Source organism: Ahaetulla prasina, chromosome 13 (genome assembly GCF_028640845.1).
Source record: "Ahaetulla prasina isolate Xishuangbanna chromosome 13, ASM2864084v1, whole genome shotgun sequence".
In the NCBI taxonomy this organism is placed as follows: Eukaryota; Metazoa; Chordata; class Lepidosauria; order Squamata; family Colubridae; genus Ahaetulla; species Ahaetulla prasina.
The window spans coordinates 8,491,400-8,513,587 of NC_080551.1; the positions used below are offsets into that span (position 1 = coordinate 8,491,400).

At 42.0% G+C, this 22,188-nt stretch overlaps 1 protein-coding gene across 5 annotated transcripts in view; it reads left to right on the forward strand.

Annotated features, from left to right (window-relative positions):
• PARP16 (poly(ADP-ribose) polymerase family member 16) overlaps positions 1–22,188 on the forward strand; it is a 47,391-nt gene that overhangs the window by 21,329 nt on the left and 3,874 nt on the right. For 2 of the 5 annotated variants that reach the window (XM_058156137.1, XM_058156131.1), the window contains one exon: positions 20,961–21,040. In XM_058156137.1, the coding sequence (XP_058012120.1) occupies positions 20,961–21,027 (67 nt within the window). In that variant the 3' untranslated portion in view covers positions 21,028–21,040. Of the gene's footprint in view, positions 1–1,540; positions 1,680–2,687; positions 2,798–20,960; positions 21,041–22,188 lie in introns of those variants that run through there. The other 3 variants (XM_058156136.1, XM_058156132.1, XM_058156130.1) reach the window with 3 other exon arrangements.

Consider the following 22,188-nt stretch of genomic DNA (forward strand, 5'->3'; position numbering starts at 1 on the left):
CAGATTGTTGGCAGCAAGGAGCTGACTCTGTAAACTGCTTAGAGAGGACTGTAAAGCACTGTAAAGCAGTACATAAGTCTAGGTGCTATTGCTAAGTGCTATGTATTGGCCAAGATGTCTGCAGATATAGTTTGGTTACAATGCTGAAATCCTAAAATTATAATATCCATCGTTTGATAGCAAAAAAAAATTAATCATGATTCCCAGGAAGAGCGACATCTACAAGGTAACTATCAGGCACGGCTTCCTACAAAGGCAGGATTATCCCTGCTGACATTTTGGTTTTGCCATTACTCTCACCTTAATGTTATATTTGAGTTCAATGCACAGCCCCTAATGAATATGTTCAACTGGGTATCTCCCACTTTAGATCAGTGATTTATGTTCAATAAGCCAGCTGGACTTCTTGCACAGGGTGGAAGTGATCAATCATCAACATCCACAATTAAATCTGTTTGTGTGTGCTAACTTTTGGTGGCAAGAGGATCCCACAGTTCTCAGGACAGATAGAACTGTTATGTAAATCCAAGCCAAATATTTTGCAATGAAAGAAGGAAAACAAAGAGAAAAAGGAAGGAAAGGGAAGGAAGGAAGGAAGGAAATAAGGATGAGTGAGGAATGAAGAAAGGAAAGAAGGAAATGGGGATGAGTGAGGAAGGGAGAAACGATTTTGATCACTTTTAAAAGATAATGAAAACAAGAATCTACTTCCTTTGGCATGAAAAATTTACCTCCATAGGTTGATAAAGATCTGCAACATTTTACACGCACCCCTTGCTTTCTTTTCCTGAAGTGCTGTTAACTGCCGAATTTTTACTTCAAATTGAATGGATTTTATTGTTTGTTTCTGTGTGGGAACTCTTTTCCTCCTTTAGGCTTGGCAAACCAAGTCCTGCAAACAAAGACTGTTGTGTTATTCTCATTTGAACTTCTTCATTCTTGCCTGAGCAGTTGCAAAGAGAATGCATCAGGGGTGAAATGCTCCTGGTTCGGACCAGATCGCTCGATCCGGTAGTGATGGCAGCGGGTAGTTTGGAGAACCAGTAGCAAAAATCCCCCCCCCGCCCATGCCCAGCTGAGCCGTGCCATCATCAGAGTTGTAAAAAATGCTTTTAAACGGTTCTGGTGATCAGGCAACTCAGCTGGGATTGTCAGAACCCTTTAAAAGCATTTTTTTCTACAACCTCTTCAGCCAAAGAGGTTGTAGAAAAAATGCTTTTAAAAGTTTAAAAAAAAAAAGTTGGCCACGCCCACACAGTCACATTGCCCCACCACCACCAAGCCACGCCCACAGAACCGATAGTAACAAATTTTACATTTCACCCCTGGAATGCATCCTTCTATTTACAATGGAGAGGCATCCAATTCTCTCTTGAAAGAACAGATGGCACACAAGTAGTTTTAATTTGGCAAAATTCCTCCTCTAATCGGCCAGAAAAAAATAGTGATTAAATAAACACTCAATGGCCACTGGCACTTTCCAAGTTTCATTTGAAAAGGTGGCTGAATGTGAAATCAGTTTTTTGTTTTTTCCCCAAAGGGCCCTTTCTGAACCCCACTGTCTGATTTCAGCTTCCGTGCCTTCCAGCAACACAGCAGAGGACCCAGGCAAAGTCAAGGCCCAAAGGCAGTCTAGAAGACCGTTTTCCCTTTCCTGTTGATCTTACAAATAATTGTTCTCTTCCCCACCTTCTTGGAGCCAAGAGAAATGAATGTAACAAATTAGAGAAATCTCTTTTGAGGCTCAAATAACCTCATTCTACATGATGGGAAGAGATGATGGTGATAAGTGAAATAATGGCTTAGTTAACAGGATTTTATTTTCTCACTGCGGACTAATTCTCTCCATCTCAACCTGCTGTTCCTGACAAAATTCTCTTCTAAGGACAATTCAGGCCATAACTCTGTGTCCATCAAATGAATCCACCAGCTTTCTTCAGCCTTGACGCATTTTCGTACCCATTTGCATCAGTATGGATGATGATGATTATCAGTATGGAAAAAAGAACTTGTTTTAAAAGCCCACTGAAGGGGAGTCTGTTATTTTGGAATGTCCATTAAATACAGAAGAACGCAACATCATCTACAGGGCGGTCTAGTCAGACATCGTGTTGGGGGCGGAATCCATCTAATCTTCGTCTCTTGGCTTCGTGACAGTACCTGGAGTGGAAAGAAAAACTCAAAACATTCAACTCAACAGAAGAGACAAAAATGACCCTATCTAGATCTTGGGATGCTTAACTCCCTCTGATGCCAAAGGCATGGAAGAGAGCAGGAAGGCCAGCCAATTCAGAAGTTTCTAGACACTAAAGGAAGGAAAGATGATGGACAACAGCAGAGTTGGAGCCCAAGCCTACACGCTTTGTAAAAGAGGGAGGGAGGGAAGGAAAGAAGGAAGGAGGACACAGTCCCATCTAAAAGCCTCAACCAGAATTCCTCTAGTTCCTGCGGGTTTCTTTTGCACAAGATGTTCTATTTCCTTCCTTTTCTTTATTTATATTTGTATCCCTTCCATTCTGCTGCAGATACACAAACATACGCACACCCCTTTGTTCCAGGGCTCGCTTTTTGTTAGCCATCAAGTATAACGTGTGTAATTTCTTGGCGTTAAATATAGAAAACGTGGAGACAAATGCCCATAGATTCGTGAAAGGAGGTGAACAGATATTTTAATTTTCTCTTTTTAGGAGCTGGGTCAAAAGCCCCAACTTTTCTTGCCAGAAGAAAGAGATGCTTCTAAAAATGTCTTCCTTCAAACTTGAGTCATGAGGACTCCCAAGATAAATTCCAAGCTAGAAGATCTCCAAGGTCCCTTCCAGCTCTACTCTGACTCATTAATAAAGGGCCAAGTCAAGCAAAAGGAGTTGGAGATTTACAGAAAATTACAGTCCCATTAAGCAGTGTGCAAGAAGACTCAACGGCTTTGGTCCGCAACCTATGTCCCCTGAGCATTGAAAGGCTACCTATCCTAAAGATACGATATCTCCTGCTTTCTTCTGCAACCCAACATCTGGCTCTTAGGACAGCAATGACAGAGCCAGGAGCAAAAAAGAAGGAGGGAAGGGCACAGTCCCACCTAAAAGTCTCAAACAGAATTCCTCTAATTCCTGAGGTTTTCTTTTGCACAAGATGTTCCCTTTCCTTCCTTCTCTTTATTCATATTTGTATCCCTTCCATTCTACTGCACAACACAAACATACACAGACAGACACACCTCTGTTCTTACCTCCTGTTCCTGGACTCACTTTTCGCTAGCCATCTGGAATAACTTCTTTAAGGTCTTTCCATTCAAGCACGAGAACTTGGCGTCAAATTCCCATAGATTCCTGAAAGGAGGTGAACAGATATTTTAATTTTCTCTTTTTAGGAGCTGGGTCAAAAGCCCCAACTTTTCTTGCCAGAAGAAAGAGATGCTTCTAAAAATGTCTTCCTTCAAACTTGAGTCCTGAGGACTCCCAAGATAAACTCCAAGCTAGAAGATCTCCGTGGTCCCTTCCAGCTCTACTCTGACTCATTAATAAAGGGCCAAGTCCAGCAAAAAGAACTGGAGACTCACAGAGAATTACAGTCCCATCAAGCAGTGTGCAAGAAGACTCAACAGCTTTGGTCCGCAACCTATGTCCCCTGAGCATTGAAAGGCTACCTATCCTAAAGATAGGATATTTCCTGCTTTCTTCTGCAGCCCAACATCTGGCTCTTAGGACAGCAATGACAGAGCCAGGAGCAAAAAAGAAGGAGGGAAGGGCACAGTCCCACCTAAAAGCCTCAAACAGAATTCCTCTAATTCTTGAGGTTTTCTTTTGCACAAGATGTTCCCTTTCCTTCCTTCTCTTTATTCATATTTGTATCCCTTCCATTCTACTGCACAACACAAACATACACAGACAGACACACCTCTGTTCTTACCTTCTGTTCCTGGACTCACTTTTCGCTAGCCATCTGGAATAACTTCTTTAAGGTCTTTCCATTCAAGCACGAGAACTTGGCGGCAAATCTCCACAGATTCCTGAAAGAAGGTGAACAGATAATTTTAATTTTCTCTCTTTAGGAACTGGGCCAAGAGCCCAAACTTTTCATGCTCGAGGAAAGAGATGCCCTAAACAAGCAATGATGGTGAGCTGCTTTTTCTGGGGCCCCAAAATCCCCTCTTACACCCCCTCTGCTTCTAAAAATGTCTTGCTTCAAACGTGAGTCATGAAGACTCCCAAGATAAAGTCTGCAGATTTTGATCTAAGCATGGCATGACCCAGTCTGCTACTACTCTTTACTACTGTGAATGCCTGTATTGTGGTTTTCTAGGAGTATGGACAAAAATGTGGATTTTTTTAAAAAACCACTCAAACATTTCCACATAGGGGAATTCAACACAATTCAACAATTGGAGACTGCATCTCCTTTAGCATTTCATAAGGAATTAGACTTAGTTTGCTTGTGGCTATGTCGTGCGGGGGAGGGATTGATGATTTGGTGGGCAGCTAAATCACCTTCTCCAAGTTTCCTGATGAACTTGACCTTTTAAAGAAAGTTCAATGTGGTCCCCTATGGTGACGAGGCAACCCCGGGTCTCTTCCAGCTGGTCTTCCTCCATGATGGATAGGGGGTGGTCCAGGTGCTTCAGGGAGTTCATGACAGGCCCCATCAGCTTTTTGCACTTCGGAGAGAGAAAAAGGAAAGTTCCACGTTAGTCAAACATCAGAAGGAAGGTGGAGGAAAGGGAGACCCCGATTAAGCCCCTTTGAATTGGGGGGAGGGAGAGAAAGGGGGAAGGGATTGAAGATTTGGTGGCAGGCATATCACCTTCTCCATGTTTCTTCCTGAATTTGACCTTTTACACAAACTTCTATATGGTCCCCTATAGCGATGAGGCAACCCCGGGTCTCCTCCAGCTGGTCTTCCTCCGTAATGGATAGGGGGTGGTCCAGGTGCTTCAGGGAGTCAATTACTGGCCCCATCATCTTTTTGCACTTGGGAGAGAGAAAAAGGAAAGTTCCGCATTAGTCAAACATCAGAAGGAAGGAAGGTGGAGGAAAGGGAGACCCCACTTAAGCCCCTTTGAATTTGGGGGAGGGGATCTGCTGTGGGCACCCTCTCACCTGCAGGAAGCTAGGCACCTCCGGATGTTGATTATCCTGGTCCCTCTTGTATGGGTGGTATCTAAAATAGTCTAAACAATATAACCAGGGAGAAGAAAGGCAAAATTATTGGCTTTATGCTGGAATCCACAGATCTCTCTTTGCTTTCACTGTAACCACTTGGCTCTAGTAAAAGCAGACCTTTTACAAAATGCAACTCCACTGCAAATGGAAACGCGAGTCTTTCTTTCCTAAATGCCCAAGTTGGGACAGGCCTGAAAATCTCTTACCTGTGCGGCTGCAATGATTGTATTACTCTTCTGGGTCTCCATGAATCTGGGTGTCTCTCTTGCCACTTTTTTTTTTTGTCTGTTCCTGCCAAACAGAAAGACAACATCGTCAGAAACCTCCAGGCTAGAAGACCTCCAAGGTCCGTTTCAGCTCTATTCGCTTATGAGTGGAAGTTTCATCCTTCTTGCCAAGCAGAATCTCCCTTTTCTATCCCATTCTCAGCCAATCTATCATCCTCCTGTTTTAGAGAGAAACTGGTTGCGGGAAAAGTCATTTTCTGTGGAGGTGAATATGCCAGGGACCGGTGTTGGGCTAGGCAGCATGTCAGCTCTCTTCATTCAGAAGTGGGAAAAAAGGAGAAGGAACCTGAGGTGTATCAAGAGAAACACCCAGATCCACATGGTCTCAAGCCCCAGTTTGCTGGGCAAGATCAAGGAAGCGAAAGTTATTCAAATTTCAGGATGGGATTTAACGCTCGCCTGGGCTAGCCGTAAAATCTTGGAAACTACGAGAGACTTTCCATCTTTCTTTAGGTGAATTCATTAATGATATTTTTGTTTCGATCCAGAGTAGCCGATTATTTTATTATATAGGTAGCCGTCGACTTACAACAGCTCATTTAGCAATGTTTTTTTTTTTTTTTTTTTTTTTTTTTTTTTTTATTATCCAAAAAGTTTTTATTGGTCAAAAAAGGTTTATACAAATACATATCAGGTATGGTAAATTTTCATTTTTCTTATACAAGATAAGAATTTTACTCAAAATTTTAAACACATACAACAGCCATATGGCAAGCAGGTGATACGAAGTAGCTAAGTTTATCAATCTTACATACTCAATAAAGAAGGGTCAAGAATAATCAGAATATCATACAAAGGAGAATAAGGAAAACCAACACAATACCAAATATCATTGTCACTTCCTAGTTTTGGATCTCAGAACTCTGGGTTCAGCCTGACCCAACTCCAGGGCCGCAACAGCGGCAGCCGCCTCCCCATGGTCTATAACCTCCCTTCTTCAACTCCTGCGTCATCTAATTCCAGGAGGGCTTTGTGTTCCTCCACGTAGGCCGCAGCCTCCGCAATTGTACTAATTTTTTTCGTAATGCCCTCCCGGAAAATCATCAATCCCTCTGGCATCAGCCATCTGAAGCCTACTCCCTTCTGGTACAATTTGCTTGACAAAAAGTAATATTTCTTTCTCATTTCACGTACCTGTCTGGGAATCTGCCTCAGAATGGCTATCTCCCTGCCCCTATAAGTCAGTGCCCCACTCCTATGTTTTCTAAGAATTTCATCTCTCGTCTCTCTTCTCACAAATTTGACATGAACCTCTCTAGGAACTGCATGCGTGCGTGCATATTTTGAATTAACTCTATAAGCTCGATCCACATCCCAATTCATAAAATCAACACCTCTCCCAAGAAATTCTCCCAACAATTTAGTCACAACATCTCTCAAGTCTTCTTGGTCCACTTCTTCCAGATTTTGAAACCTAAGGAAATAAGACATTTTATCCATCTGTAGTCCAAGCACAGCATTGCCTGTCGTCTCCTCTCTTTTCTGCACTGCCCGCATCTCTCCCTCCAGACCTTCCACTTTCTGCTTGTTTTCTGCTGAGACTTGTTGAGTATCCTTTAAATCCTTTTGGATAGTCACAATTTCTGCTCTTATTTCATCCAGTTTCTTGTCCATATTAGATAACTTTTCCAAAATTCTCTCCATTTCTCCAGCAGTTGGTCTCTGACCTTTTGCCATTTAAAAAAATTTTTTAAAATCCTCAGGCAAGCACAGTATCCTTGTAATTTCCTCCGGATCCACCAGGGGGCACTCACAGGAGCAACGAGTCCAGAGTACAGTTAGTCAACCAGGAAGCCGAAGGGAAGTGATGTCATCAAGATTCTCATAGTGAAGGCGGAAGCTGGACGCCACCATTGTTCCCCAGAGGGAGGGGGGGCCTCAAACCCTCCCTCCTAAATTTCTCCATCACCTCTTCTCTCCAGAGCTCCACAAAACCGGTAGCTCATTTAGCAATGTTGAAGGTTGCCTGGTCCAATTCATCCTCTTGCATGGGAACAGGCTCATCTCCTATGGTAGGGATCCCAGGCTGTGGAAAGACTAGAGGAGATAGCATCCCTCATGAAACAGCCCAGCATGGGAAGTCACAGATGCGCCAATAAGGAAATAGAAGAACCATAGCAAGAAAGGTCATAAAATGAGAACAAAACTCACTTCGCTAATTTCCCACTTAAACATAAATTTTGGGCCCAGTTGTGGTGGTACAATTCTTCCCCTGTACATCCAAACTCAAAAAGACTCCTGACCCAAAAGTCTGACTGCAACATGAGGGGGAGGGAGAGGGGGAAATGAGGGAGGGATTGATGATTTGGTGGGCAGGCAAATCACCTTCTTCATGTTTCTTCTTGGACCTGACCTTTTACACAAACTTCTATATGGTCCCCTATAGCGATGAGGTAACCCTCGGTCTCCTCCAGCTGGTCTTCCTCCGTGATGGATAGGGGGTTGTCCAGGTGCTTCAGGGAGTCAATTACTGGCCCCATCATCTTTTTGCACTTGGGAGAGAGAAAAAGGAAAGTTCCACGTTAGTCAAACATCAGAAGAAAAGTGAAGGAAAGGGAGACCCCGATTAAGCCCCTTTGAATTGGGGGGAGAGAGAAAAAGGGGGAAGGGATTGAAGATTTGGTGGGTAGGCAGATCACCTTCTCCATGTTTCCTTCTGAATTTGACCTTTCACAGAAATTTCGATGTGGTCCCCTATAGCCATAAGGCAACCCCGGGTCTCCTCCAGCTGGTCATCCTCAGTAATCGATATGGGGTGGTCCAGGTGCTTCAGGGAGTCAATTACTGGCCCCATCATCTTTTTGAACTTAGGAGAGAGAAAAAGGAAAGTTCCGCATTAGTCAAACATCAGAAGGAAGGAAGGTGGAGGAAAGGGAGACCCCACTTAAGCCCCTTTGAATTTGGGGGAGAGAGAGAAAGGGGGGAGGGACTGAAGATTTGGTGGGCAGGCAAATCACCTTCTCCATGATTCCTGGTGAATTTGACCTTTTAAAGAAAGTTCAATGTGGTCCCCTATGGTGACGAGGCAACCACAGGTCTCCTCCAGCTGGTCTTCCTCCGTGATGGATAGGGGGTGGTCCAGGTGCTTCAGGGAGTTCATGACAGGCCCCATCATCTTTTTGCACTTCGGAGAGAGAAAAAGGAAACTTCCACATTAGTCAAACATCAGAAGAAAGGGAAAATTATTGGCTTTATGCTGGAATCCACAGATCTCTCTTTGCTTTCACTGTAACCACTTGGCTCTAGTCAAAGCAGACCTTTTGCTAAATGCAACTCGACTTCAAATGGGGACGTGGGTTTTCTTTCCTAAATGCCCAAGTTGTGACACGCCTGAAAATCTCTTACCTGTGTGGCTGAAATTCCTTCTATTTGGCTGGTTGTATTCTCTCAATGCAGTTGGACAGGGTGGGGAGAGGGTTACTGCAGCTTTTACCATGAGGACTATGGGGGATTTCTTGGCTTTGGCCTGGCTAAGTTTCTTCTTCTCCAAGTTTCTTCCTGAATTTGACCTTTTACAGAAACTTCTATATGGTCCCCTATAGCGATGAGGCAACCCCGGGTCTCCTCCAGCTGGTCTTCCTCCGTAATGGATAGGGGGTGGTCCAGGTGCTTCAGGGAGTCAATTACTGGCCCCATCATCTTTTTGCACTTCAGAGAGAGAAAAAGGAAAGTTCCACATTAGTCAAACATCAGAAGGAAGGTGGAGGAAAGGGAGACCGCGATTAAGCCCCTTTGAATTTGGGGGAGGGATTGAAGATTTGGTGGCAGGCATATCACCTTCTCCATGTTTCCTCCTGAATTTGACCTTTTAAAGAAAGTTCAATGTGGTCCCCTATGGTGACGAGGCAACCACAGGTCTCCTCCAGCTGGTCTTCCTCCCTGATGGATAGGGGGGTGGTCCAGATGCTTCAGGGAGTCAATTACTGGCCCCATCATCTTTTTGAACTTAGGAGAGAGAAAAAGGAAAGTTCTGCATTAGTGAAATATCAGAAGGAAGGTGAAAGAAAGGGAGACCCCGATTAAGCCCCTTTGAATTTGGGGGAGGGGATCTGCTGTGGGCACCCTCTCACCTGCAGGAAGCTAGGCGCCTCCGCATGTTGATTATCCTGGTCCCTCTTGTATGGGTGGTACCTAAAATAGTCTAAACAATATAACCAGGGAGAAGAAAGGGAAAATTATTGGCTTTATGCTGGAATCCACAGATCTCTCTTTGCTTTCACTGTAACCACTTGGCTCTAGTAAAAGAAGACCTTTTGCTAAATGCAACTCGACTTCAAATGGGGACGTGGGTTTTCTTTCCTAAATGCCCAAGTTGTGACACGCCTGAAAATCTCTTACCTGTGTGGCTGAAATTCCTTCTATTTGGCTGGTTGTATTCTCTCAATGCAGTTGGACAGGGTGGGGAGAGGGTTACTGCAGCTTTTACCATGAGGACTATGGGGGATTTCTTGGCTTTGGCCTGGCTACATATCCTTTTTTTCATTGGTTTTGTCTGATTGCTTATCTTTTTCATTGCTGTGGCCTGGCTGCTTATCCTTGTATTCTCCCTCATTTTCAGGGCATTCTTCCCCCCCCCCCCCCGCTCTCTTTTAAATATTTTTATTGTTTTCATATAAATATATTAAATACAATACAATTGTCTTGGCATTCCACTTGCCAGGAAACAAAGGCTAAAAACAAACTAACATACTATTTTAAACAGTGCTATAGTCATTTCTGAGCATCATATTCTAGAACATCAATTTATCTTTCATTCTAATATCTACATTCTAATACATACATAGTATCTCTTTCTGTTTCCACCTAACCTGATTCTTTCGCATTCCAACTTCCACCTCGTGTTTCTAACCATTGATAGAATCTATTCCAGTGGTGAAATTCCAACCAGTTAGCTACCGGTTTGTTGGCCACACATGCGCGCTGCGCGCCAAATTCATGCTGCATGTGCATGCACAGTGCACATCAAAGGCGCACTCTGCATGCACACATGCACAGTACACACCAAAAGGAGGCTTGGGAAGGTGGGTAGAAGCTGTGGCACATTATTTAGCTTCGCTAAAAAGCAGGATTTCCTGCTTTCTGGCAAAGCTAAACTGCACTACACAGCTGATCACCCCCCCCCCCGGTTGTTTTACTTACCTTTCCAAGCTGCCTTTTGGTGCATGCTGCGTGCACATGCATGTGTAGTATGTGCCAAAAGGAAGCTTGGAAAAGTAAGTAGAAGTGAGGGGGGATCAGCTGTGGTGCACGATTTAGCTTTGCTAGAAACCAGGATTTCCTGCTTTCTAGCAAAGCTATACCCCACTGCACAACTGATCTTCGGAAATACCAGTTCGGAGGAACTGGTAGCTTTTTTTATCACTACCGGTTGGCCTGAACTGGAGCGAACCAGTAGCATTTCACCCCTCATCTACTCCGTATAGCATAGTATTCTGTATCCCCTTTATCTTTTGTTTTTAACATTAGTCTGTCTATTTCCGCACAGACTCGTATGTTCCTTATATTCCTCTTCTGAAGGGGTGTTTTCGCTCTTCCACTGCTGTGCATACATAATTTTTGCTGCAGTGAAGATGTGTAATATTAGGTATATTATCATTTTATCATAACTATCTGATATAACGCCTAATAAAAATAATTCTGGCTTAAACTCTATATCTTATCTAGTCATTTTTTTCTAACCACATATGAATTTGTATCCAAAATTTCTTTGCCTTTATATAGTTCCACATGTGGTAATATGTGCCGAGTATTTGTCTGCATTTCCAACAGTTTGGGGACATAATTGTTATACATTTTGGTGAATCTTGCCGGGGGGGGCAGGGAAATGCCACCTATAGAATATTTTATATATATTTTCCTTATATGATGTGGCCATTGTCAGTTTCCCGATTTCTCTCCCAAAGCTTTTGCCAATTATCCAAATCTATGTTGTATCCAAAATTTTTAGCCTATGCTATATGCAAGTCTCTTTGACTTGTTCTTCTTCCATTTTATAATTTAATAAATAATTGTATAGTATCCTTATCGATTTGTCATCAGTCCCAACTAATATCTTGCCCAATGTGGTTTGTTCTCTATAAAACCCCCATGTTTTCACATCTTTCACATAACTCGATTGTATCTGCAGGTAGGACCACCGCTCTAATTCCACCCCTTGGTCTTTTAGTTCTAATCTAGTATTCAATTCACCTTTCTCATTTATATATGAGAATATATATTTCTATCTATCCTTATAAGAAACTGTTTTTTCCATATTTATAAGATTTGGGTGTATCAATGCTTCTAAGGTGGAGTGCCAGACTGGTATTTCCCTATAGTTTTGTTATTTAATTTTATCCCACACTGATAGCGATGCATTTTGGAACATAATGCCTTTGGAAATATTGATGTACCGTATTTCTCCCGTACCAGAGAAACAGAGGCCACCCTAGTTGAAGGTCATGACCCTCCAATAATAATAGTCTTCTAGCCCTCAAAGTTACCCGCTCTTGATAATACAATTCCCAATCAGGCAGGCCAAAACCTCCATTCCCTTTTGACTCTTGCAGTAGTTTCAGTTTTATTCTCATTTTTTTTCTTTGCCAAATGAATTTCAACATCATTTTATTCAGTTCCTAAAAATATTTTTTCTCTAGTTTTATTGGTATTGTTTGGAATTTAAAAAAGCATCTTCGGGAGTATATTTATTGTGGCTATTCTACCCATCATAGAAAGTTGCAAGCTTTTTCATCTCTCCAAATCCAGTTTAATTTGGTGCATTAATTTTGTATAGTTACCCTCTTAGATTGTTATACATCTTACGGTTAAGTAGATTCCTAAGTATTTCACTTTTTTTCACTATCTGGATATTCATTTTCTTTGTTAATTCATCCCTCTGTTTATTTGTAAGATTTTTAACTATCATTTTGATTTTTTCTTTGTTTATTTTTAGTCCAGCAACCTCCATATTCCTCTAATTTCTCTATTAGTCTCAGGCCTGATTCTAATGGTTCCTCTAAGATGAAAACTAAATAGTCTGCAAAAGCTTGTAATTTGTACTTTTCTCTTTTAATTTCCATTCCTTTGATTTGCTCATCTTGCCTGATATTTCTGGTTAGTACTTCCAATGTTAAGATAAATAACAATGGAGATAATGAGCAGCCTGCCTTGTACCTTTTTGAATTCAAAGATTTTTCAGTCACCTCAACGTTCACAGTCACTTTGGCTTTCTGCTTTGTGTATATTGCCTTGAACATATTTATAAATTTATCTCCAAAATCCATATGTCTTAATTGTTGTAACATGAATTCCCAGTTCACATTATCAAACGTCTTTTGGGTGTCTAAAAACAACAGTCCCAATTGCTTTTCAGTATGCGTTTCGTAGTATTCCAATGTATCTAATATTCTCATATTATTTCTTATCTGCCTTTTGGGTAGGAAGCCATTTTGGTCCGAGTGTATGATCTCCTTCAAAACACTTTTCAGTCTTTCTGCTACTATTGAGGTGAATATTTTATAGTTGGCATTTAGTAAGGATATGGGTCTGTAGTTTTTAATTTGCATTAAATCTGAGTCTTCTTTTGGTACCAAAGTGATGTTAGCTTCCACCCATGATGGTGGTATCTTTGCTTCAAATAGGATTGCATTGTATACCTCTAATAATGATTGGTCAGAGTATCTTGTAGCTCTTTATATATTTCTGCTGGTAGCCCATCTGGGCCAGATGTTTTGTTGTTTTTTAATCACCTCTGCTAGTTCTGTCATTGTTATCCTCTTGTTCAGCATCGATTTTGTTGTTTCTGGAACCTTGGGCAAGTTAGCTTTTTCCAGGTGTTGTAATATTTTTTCTTCTGGATGTTGCTCATCGTCATCATATTGTTTCCTATAGATTTTCAGGGCATTCTTATTTACCCCATTATCCTTGGGGAGCAAAAAATTTGTATGCGTAAGAGGACCTTACTCTTAATAAGGGGTGGGGGGATATATACAGGCAGCCCTCAACTTACAACTGTAATGGGGACCAGACATTTCTGATGCCAAGCAAGGCAGCTGTTAAATGTGTCACGCCTGATTTAATGGCCTTTTTTTTTTTTTTTGGACCAGGCTGGTAAGCAGAATCACTGAAGTTGTTAAGTAAGTCATACAAAATCAATAAGCAGATCTGGCTTCCTTCACTGACTTCCCTTGGAAGCCAGGTGGAGAGGCAAATGGGTTTCAAACATCCCTGGGATGCTGCGACAGTCACAAATTTATGTTGGTTGCTAAGCACCAAAATGTTGATCATGTGACCTTGGAGATGCTACAATGGCCATAAGTGTGGGACATGTCACTTTTTTTGTGTTACTGTTATAACCTCAAATGAATGGTTGCTAAATGAATGCTTATAAACTGAGGAGTAGAGTACGGGTACTCCTTGACTTATGACCACAATTGAGCCCAAAATTTATGTGATGAATTTCTTAATGGGTTTTGCCCCATTTTATGACTTTTTTGCCTTAGCGTTTGTTAAGTGAATTGCTGCATTTCTTAAATGAGTCACACGGTCGTTAAGTGAATCCAGCTTCCCCATTAACTTGGCTTGTTGGAAGGTTGCAAAAGGAGGGGAATCACGTAACCCTGGGACACTGCAACCATCATAAACCGAAGTCAGTTGTCAAGCAGCTGAATGTAAATCACATGAACATGGGGATACTATAACGGTCATAGAGTGTGAACAACAGTCATAAGTTCCTTTTTTCAGTGCTGTTATAATTTCAATTATGGGGATGGATGGAGAAGGAATAAACATAAAAGAAAGGGACTTGTTTAGAATCATCCAGCTGGCTTTGTGCCCAAGGCAGGACTAGAACTCACAGTCTCCTGGTTTCTAGCCTGGTGACTTAACCAGGAGATCAAACCGGCTCTGTGTTTTATGCATGAAATCAATGCAAAAAACATTGCTTGTCAAGCTGCAGAACCAGTAATCCCTGTATCTGATGCCACTGCTTCCTGCAGAAGTTCTTTTCTTAAGCGTTATAATTTGGTGTTGCATCTGTAAAACATTGACCCCTATGTAAGTTCCTTGTATCTTGTCGGTGAAGTTCAGTTCTGGGTCTGACTTGATGAGCTCCCAGTTCCCACATCCGTGCTTGTAAATCCCACACAGCAAGCAAGAGTCCTCTTCCACTCTCCAGTCTACATCGAAATCCCGCAAGTGAATCTGGCTTTTCATTTTATTTAAGAGCAATGTGTAATTTCTATATTATAGTTATATCCTGAGACCAGCTGTTGTTGGTATATAAGCATAAGTCTCCTTTTTACCAGATGTTTCTGCAATTCTGTCTGATCATTGAATCTGAAACCTTGGGATATGCAGGCTGCTATCATCAATTGATTCATTTAGCCAGGTTTCAGAGAAGCAGGACTGCTGAATTGTAAAAGTCAGAATTGTATCTGTTTAAAAGGAGTATTTCATCTATCTTATTAGCAAGTGAACGTATGTTGCTTAGGAAAATTGAAGGCAGAGAAGTTTTATTTCTTCTATTCCTTAATCTATTTAAAATCCCCACCCTTTTACCTCTCTTTTTTTGCTTCTTCCGTTTGGTTTTTTTGGTAATCCATGGCTCCGGGGAAATTGCTTCTTCCTGTGTTAGAATTTCCTCCACGTTTGTAAAGACAGTGAAGGTGGGGGTGAAATCACAGAAAGCTGCTCCTTAAAGAAACATCACTTAATTTTTAGCAGATGGTCTCGTGAGTAAGAAATCCGTAGTGAGTCGCAGAGAATAGTTAAAAATAAAGAAACCATTAGAGAGCATTTCACCGAGGCAGCCTTTGGGGTGCCATCTTGGAATATTACTGCAGAATAGAATAGAATAGAACTGCAGAAAAAACAATTGCTACCAACCTGCCTTCCAGTGAGGACCTGTGTACTGCACCAGTCAAAAAGGGGGCTGTGAAAATATTTACAGACCCCTCACATCCTGGACATAAACTGTTCTAACTCCTATCCTCAAAACGACGCTATAGAGTACTGCACACTAGAACAACCAAACACAAGAACAGTTTCTTCCTGAATGCCATCACTCTGCTAAACAAATAATTCCCTCAACACTGCCAAACTATTTACTAAATCTGCACTACTATTAATCTTCTCATCGTTCCCATCACCCATCTCCTTCCATTTATGACTGTATGACTGTAACTTTGTTGCTTGTATCCTTATGATTTATATTGATATTTATTGTTCCTAATTGCTTATTTGTATCCTATGACTATCATTAAGTGTTGTACCTTAGAATTCTTGATGATCTTTTCATTTACATACACTGAGAGCATATGCACCAAGACAAATTCCTTGTGTGTCCAATCACACTTGGCCAATAAAAAATTCTATTCTGTTCTGTTCTATTATTTCTCCCCCTCCCAAAAACTTTTCTTTTGGCTACTCATGGCTCGCACACTTGCACCTGTCTTAGATGGTTATGCTAACTTCCCTCTCCACTGGGTCACTGGGAATGGTCTGATGGAGCACAGCAAACCCGTCCTCGTGCTGCATATTGTTTTCACATTCACCTGGACTCTGGAGATCTTAATTGTGGATCCCTTTCTCTTCACTGGTCCTTTATCTGAATAAAAGGAGCCACACAGTCACAATCAGATGGGGCAAGTAGGGAATCACATTTAAAGTGCTTTCAACATCTGAGAGTTTAACATGTTCCTGTTTGGAGGCCTGTTATTGTAGAAGAGCAGGCAGAACCGGGGAGGGTTGGAGTTAAATGTGTCATCGGTTTAGAGTCCTTGCATGGTCACAAGTCAACCTCTTGAATTCTGTTGACCCTTATCACGTGACAATTTAGTAATGAACTTTATTTGACTAGATTCTTGCATATTGGCTTGAACAAATCTTCTGTGCTGCAACTTAACCTGTGGTCCTGATCCTTTGCGCCTGACAGTGATTTTGGAAAAGGAGTAGTAGTTTTGGCATCATTTTCATTCTTTTTTCCCCACAAAGTTGAAACAAATTGTGTATTTATTTTTTTTAAAGACCACTATTCTCAACTGTCAGGCTTTGCTGTGATTCCATTTTAAGATGTTATCTCTCACTGTCTCTAAATGATTTAGCATCACCTTTCCTGGGTTATTCCCAAAGGTGCTTTTTCAAGTGGCAACTGGACTTCCTGACCTGGATGACTTGAGAATCTCCATAGACATTTTCCTAGGTTAGTTTGATGGGAAGTGAAAAAATGGAAACTGAGAAATCACTGGGGAAGATCGATTAAGCAAATACCGAACCAATTATGTGAGTATAAACAGCATAGTTGCAGAGTTCAGTTCTTCTTAAGCATGAATTCTTCATACAGTGCCGACTTTCTTTATCTGGAGGCACAGGCTCCTAACCCTGGATTCTGAGCCAGGTCTCTGGATTGACCACCAACCTTTTCCCATCACAGAAAGCCCCTTTCCTTGCTTCCAGTTGGGTTCTCCTTTAGGTGCTCTTCATACTCCTGCATGGCTGAAGCACAACTGTTATGGAGAAGTTCTCCGAAACGTTTCAGATCAGCTACCGATTTCTCTACCAGTTCGGCATCCCGAATGAGGCATTCCAGTCTGAAAAAGGAGATGGAATGTAATAAAAGGTGCTCTATAGCAAACGTTTGACTCTCCCTCCCTCAACACACCCACAAATCTTTTACCACCCTGACCTAGAGGAGCACACTGCAACTGTTCTGTGCTATATCAAACACTGCACAGACACTATCACCGTGGATAAACTTATTATGATCTATCCCAATCAGAAGCCCTGGATGACTAAGGAAGTCCAGCGCCTCTTGTGTGACAGGAGCAAGGCCTTTAGGTCTGGTGATGGGGCAAGGTACGGTCTTGCCAGAGCTGGTCTGAAGAAAGACATTCAGAAGGCCAAGACTGATTATAAGAGGAAGATTGAGGATAATTTTTATAGTAGTAACATGAGGCAGGTGTGGCAAGGGATTCAACAGATTACCAACCATCAACCGACCAATGTCATCCCTGCTGAGGGGGATGCTTCGTTGGCAGAAGAGCTGAATCATTTCTTTGCTCACTTTGAAGTGGAGACATCAGAGACAGCTAAAATACAGCCACCAGCCCATTTCAGCCCCCACCTTATCGTGGAGGAAGAGGAGGTGAGCATTCTGAGGGCTGACGGTCCTGACGGTATCTCTGGCCAACTGCTTAAAGACTTTGCTGATCAGTTGGCTGGAGTCTTTACCAGAATCTTCAATCGGTCTTTATCCCGGGCCACTATTCCATCTTGTTTGAAGGCTTCCACCATTGTTCCACTGCCAAAGAAGTTCCCTATCAATAACCTCAACGATTACAGACCAGTGGCACTCACTCCTATCATCATGAAGTGCTTCAAGAAATTGGTCTGCCGTCACATCATTTCTGGTCTTCCGCATACTTTTGATAACCAGCAGTTTGCATACAGAAGAAATAGATCTATGGAGGATGCTGTAGCCATTACTCTTCACACTGCTCTGACTCATTTGGAACAGCGGGAGGGCTGTGTGAGGATGCTTTTTGTAAGATTTTAGCTCTGCATTTAACACAATAATTCCACATAGACTAGTATCTAAACTTATGGATCTTGGGCTTTCTTATTCAATCTGTTTTTGGATTATGGATTTCCTGTCTGGCCACTCTCAGAGAGTCAGATTAGGTAATCATCTCTCTTCAGCCCTTATTCTTAACACTGGTGCACCACAAGGTTGCGTGTTGAGTCCCTTACTCTATATTCTTTGTGTGCATGACTGCATTTCCACTCACACTAGTAATATTATTACTAAATTTGCAGATGATACAACAGTGGTGGGACTCATCTCCGGGGGGGGGGGGGGGATGAGTCTGCCTGTCTAGATCAGGTAGAATGGTTGCTTTCGTGGTGTGGAGACAATAACTTGGTCCTTAACACAATAAGACCAAGGACCTTATAGTAGGCTATAGAAGGAATAGATTGGACATCCAGCCCTTGCTTATCAATGGAGACCGAGTGGAACAAGTGGCCAGTTTTAAGTTTCTGGGTGTTATCATAAAAGAGGACTTGACCTGGGGTACTCACATTGCAGCACTGGTCAAAAGGGCCCAGCAGAGGTTATACTACCTGAGACTTCTCCAGAAACAGCAACTGCTGGTGACCTTCTACTGCTGCACCATAGAGAGTATTTTAACTTACTGTACCTCTGTATGGTTTTCCAATTGCACAGTGGCAGATAGGACAGCACTCCAGAGGGTCAACATCATTGACCAGAGGATCATTGGTTGTCCTCTCTCCTCTTTGGAAGAGCTTTATAGCTCCCGCTGCCTTAAGAAAGTTCAAAATATTCTTAAAGATCCATCTTACCCTGGGCACCCTTTTTTTGAACTATTACCATCTGACAGACGGTACAGGATAATAAAAACAAGGACAAATAGGCTGAAAAACAGCTTCTATCCCAGGGCAATAATCCTACTGAATTCTATGCTATAGTGCAATATCGGGTTTTCAATTTCAGTTATACTGTATAGAATCTAAAGGATGTACGTTTGTGTTTTTATAGTTATAATGTACACTGAAGATGGCATTTAATTTTGTTCTACCATGTGCAATGACAATAAAGTAAACTAAACTAAGTCAGACATTATTTTTAAGCACTTCCAGAACATGGATGGACTAAGAATAGGCACCAGAAAACGATTAAAACAAAACAAAAATCACAGCGTGAAAGCAAATTACAGTTATAATTTGGTGGATTGCATGTTCTGTCTAATCTGTCAGTCACCACTCCAAAGAAACACCAAAACTCTTGTATGCCTTGATAAATCTGTGGAATTTAAACAGAAAGCGATACAACCGTTAAAGGGGTTTGCTAAAAGCTTCCTTTCATTTTTTCCTCTGCTTGCGGTTCTGGTCTCATCCCTCCTAAATTTATTTCTGCTGACTGCCAGCTGCCAGAAGGTCGAGTCCCACCAGGCTCAAGGTTGACTTAGCTTTTCATCCTTCTGAGGTGGGTAAAATGAAGACCCAGATTGTTGGGAACAAGATGCTGACTCTGTAAACTGCTTAGAGAGGGCTGTAAATCACTGTAAAGCAGTATATAAGTCTAAGTGCTATTGCTATTGTTGCTCCTGCTTTTTCTGTTTCTGCTTCTGTGTCTTCTTCCAGTTCCTCCTCCTCCTCCTCCCCCGCAATGACTTATTCCTTCCTGCTTCTGCAGTGGACATGATGAGCTGTTCCACTCACTCCCCCTGCTGAGAAAGCTGCCTTGCTGAGTTGGTGGCATTACTGTACCATTCGGGTCTTGTATTATAGAATAGAATTCTTTATTGGCCAAGTGTGATTGAACACACAATAAATTTGTCTCCGGTGCATAAGTTTGTATTACATACAAACAACAAGCAATGGGTCATAGATCATAAATCAATTATCATCAGGAAACTTTGCCTGAATAGCATTTAGGGAACTGGATAAACCATATATGGCAATCTTTGGCTGAATTTATATAGTTTTATTTTTATTTATTTATTTTGTCATAACATTATATATAAACACATATAATGAAAGAAAACAATAGGACAGGAACCGTAGACACTTTTCTGCACTTATGCATGCCCCTAGTTCAGCAAGGAAAACCTGAATTATCACCGTGTTTGCAATGAAGGTGAGAACTTACCCTTCACATGAAATTTTCCTGAAAAAACGTTTACCTCACAACCCATGCTAACTACAACTCCAACTAACTACAACTAACAAACCCCTCAGTTTATAACGTCACTACAAGGGGAGGGGGATTATAATGCAAATTAACTGGCCACTATCAAAATGGCATTTCATTTTAGCATTTCATAAATCAAATTCTTAAAAACAGTAAAATTTAACAAAGTGGGAGGTTTATCCTGAGTCAAATGTTGGTGTCTGAGTGAATTCAGCCTATGAAGACCCAAGAGTTTCTGAATGAAAATCTGAACAAAGATGTGGAAAGAAGAAAACGTCAAGCAATATGAAAAAAGAAAGTGAAGAAGAAGAACAAATGACTGAGGAAGATTTTGTCTTCACTATCTAGAATCAGACTTTTAATCTGAAGTAATAAAAGTCTTCAATATATTTAGAACGAGAAAACCACCAGTTAAATAACCTCAGGGATAACTATTGGGAAAAAAAGATGGAAATTCCAATTTCTGAAAAATTCAACTTTTAATGTACAACAATCCAAAATACAGGAATTTAACTCTAGAAAAAAAAGTAATCATATTTTATAAACAACATATCTACATCAGAAAACCATGACTTTATGCAGCAAATTTGGGGCTAAAATGCAGCAAATTTTGGGGCCCCTTGGTGGATCCAATTCTTCTGACCCACTTCAAATTCTTACAGCCCAAAGCTCTACAGCACTGTATTCAGGCTTTCTGGTTCCAGCATTGATGGCCCTGTAACTGGTGCTTCCTCGGTCCGGACTAGCTCTTTCCATTTGCCTTTGCTTCTGGGTCTCTAGGCCTTCCGGCCACTCCAGTTATAATCTGGATTGTTTTTCTGCTCTAAGGGCCTATGCAGAGGTCAGCGATGGTGGATGGAACCTTGACACCAAGTGGAGATTTCTGAGAAGCTGAAGGCGAAGGTCAGGTACCTGGGAGCGAGGAGGGGGAAGGGATTGTTTGTAAATCAGCCAATATGTCTGGGTAGAAAGTTTCCTGAGCTCCGATACAGAGGTGGGTTTCAGCAAGTTCTGACCAGTTGTGGAGAACCGGTAGCAGAAATTTTGAGTAAATACCACCTCTGATAGGCTCCGCCCCCATATATTCTCTGCCTCCCGAGCCCCAGCTGATTGGGAGGAAATGGGGATTTTGCAGTATCCTTCCCCTGGAGTGGGGAGGGAATGGAGATTTTACAGTATCCTTCCCCTGGAGTGGGGAGGGAATGGAGATTTTACAGTATCCTTCCCCTGGAGTGGGGAGGGAATGGAGATTTTACAGTATCCTTTCCCTGGAGTGGGGAGGGAATGGAGATTTTACAGTATCCTTCCCCTGGAGTGGGGAGGGAATGGAGATTTTACAGTATCCTTCCCCTGGAGTGGGGAGGGAATGGAGATTTTATAGTATCCTTCCCCTGGAGTGGGGAGGGAATGGAGATTTTACAGTATCCTTCCCCTGGAGTGGGGAGGGAATGGAGATTTTACAGTATCCTTCCCCTGGAGTGGGGAGAGAATGGAGATTTTACAGTATCCTTTCCCTGGAGTGGGGAGGGAATGGAGATTTTACAGTATCCTTCCCCTGGAGTGGGGAGGGAATGGAGTTTTTACAGTATCCTTCCCCTGGAGTGGGGAGAGAATGGAGATTTTACAGTATCCTTCCCCTGGAGTGGGGAGAGAATGGAGATTTTACAGTATCCTTTCCCTGGAGTGGGGAGGGAATGGAGATTTTACAGTATCCTTCCCCTGGAGTGGGGAGGGAAATTTTACAGTATCCTTTCCCTGCCATGCCCACCAAGCCACACCCACAGAACCGGGAGTAAAAAAGTTTAAAACCCACCACTGCTCCACACAGTTTTCTGTGTGCCTGGCGATCCGTATACTGGTGATCCATGTGCCAACGGGGCTCGTATGGCTGGTACCTAGACACTAAAAACAGATGATCGGGGAGAAGAAAGGGAAAATTAAAGCGTGTATGCAGGAATCCTAGATCTAGCTTTGCTTACGCTGTAACCACTTGGCTCTAGTAAAAGCAGACCTTTTACTAAATGCAACTCAACTGCAAATGGAGACGCGGGTCTTT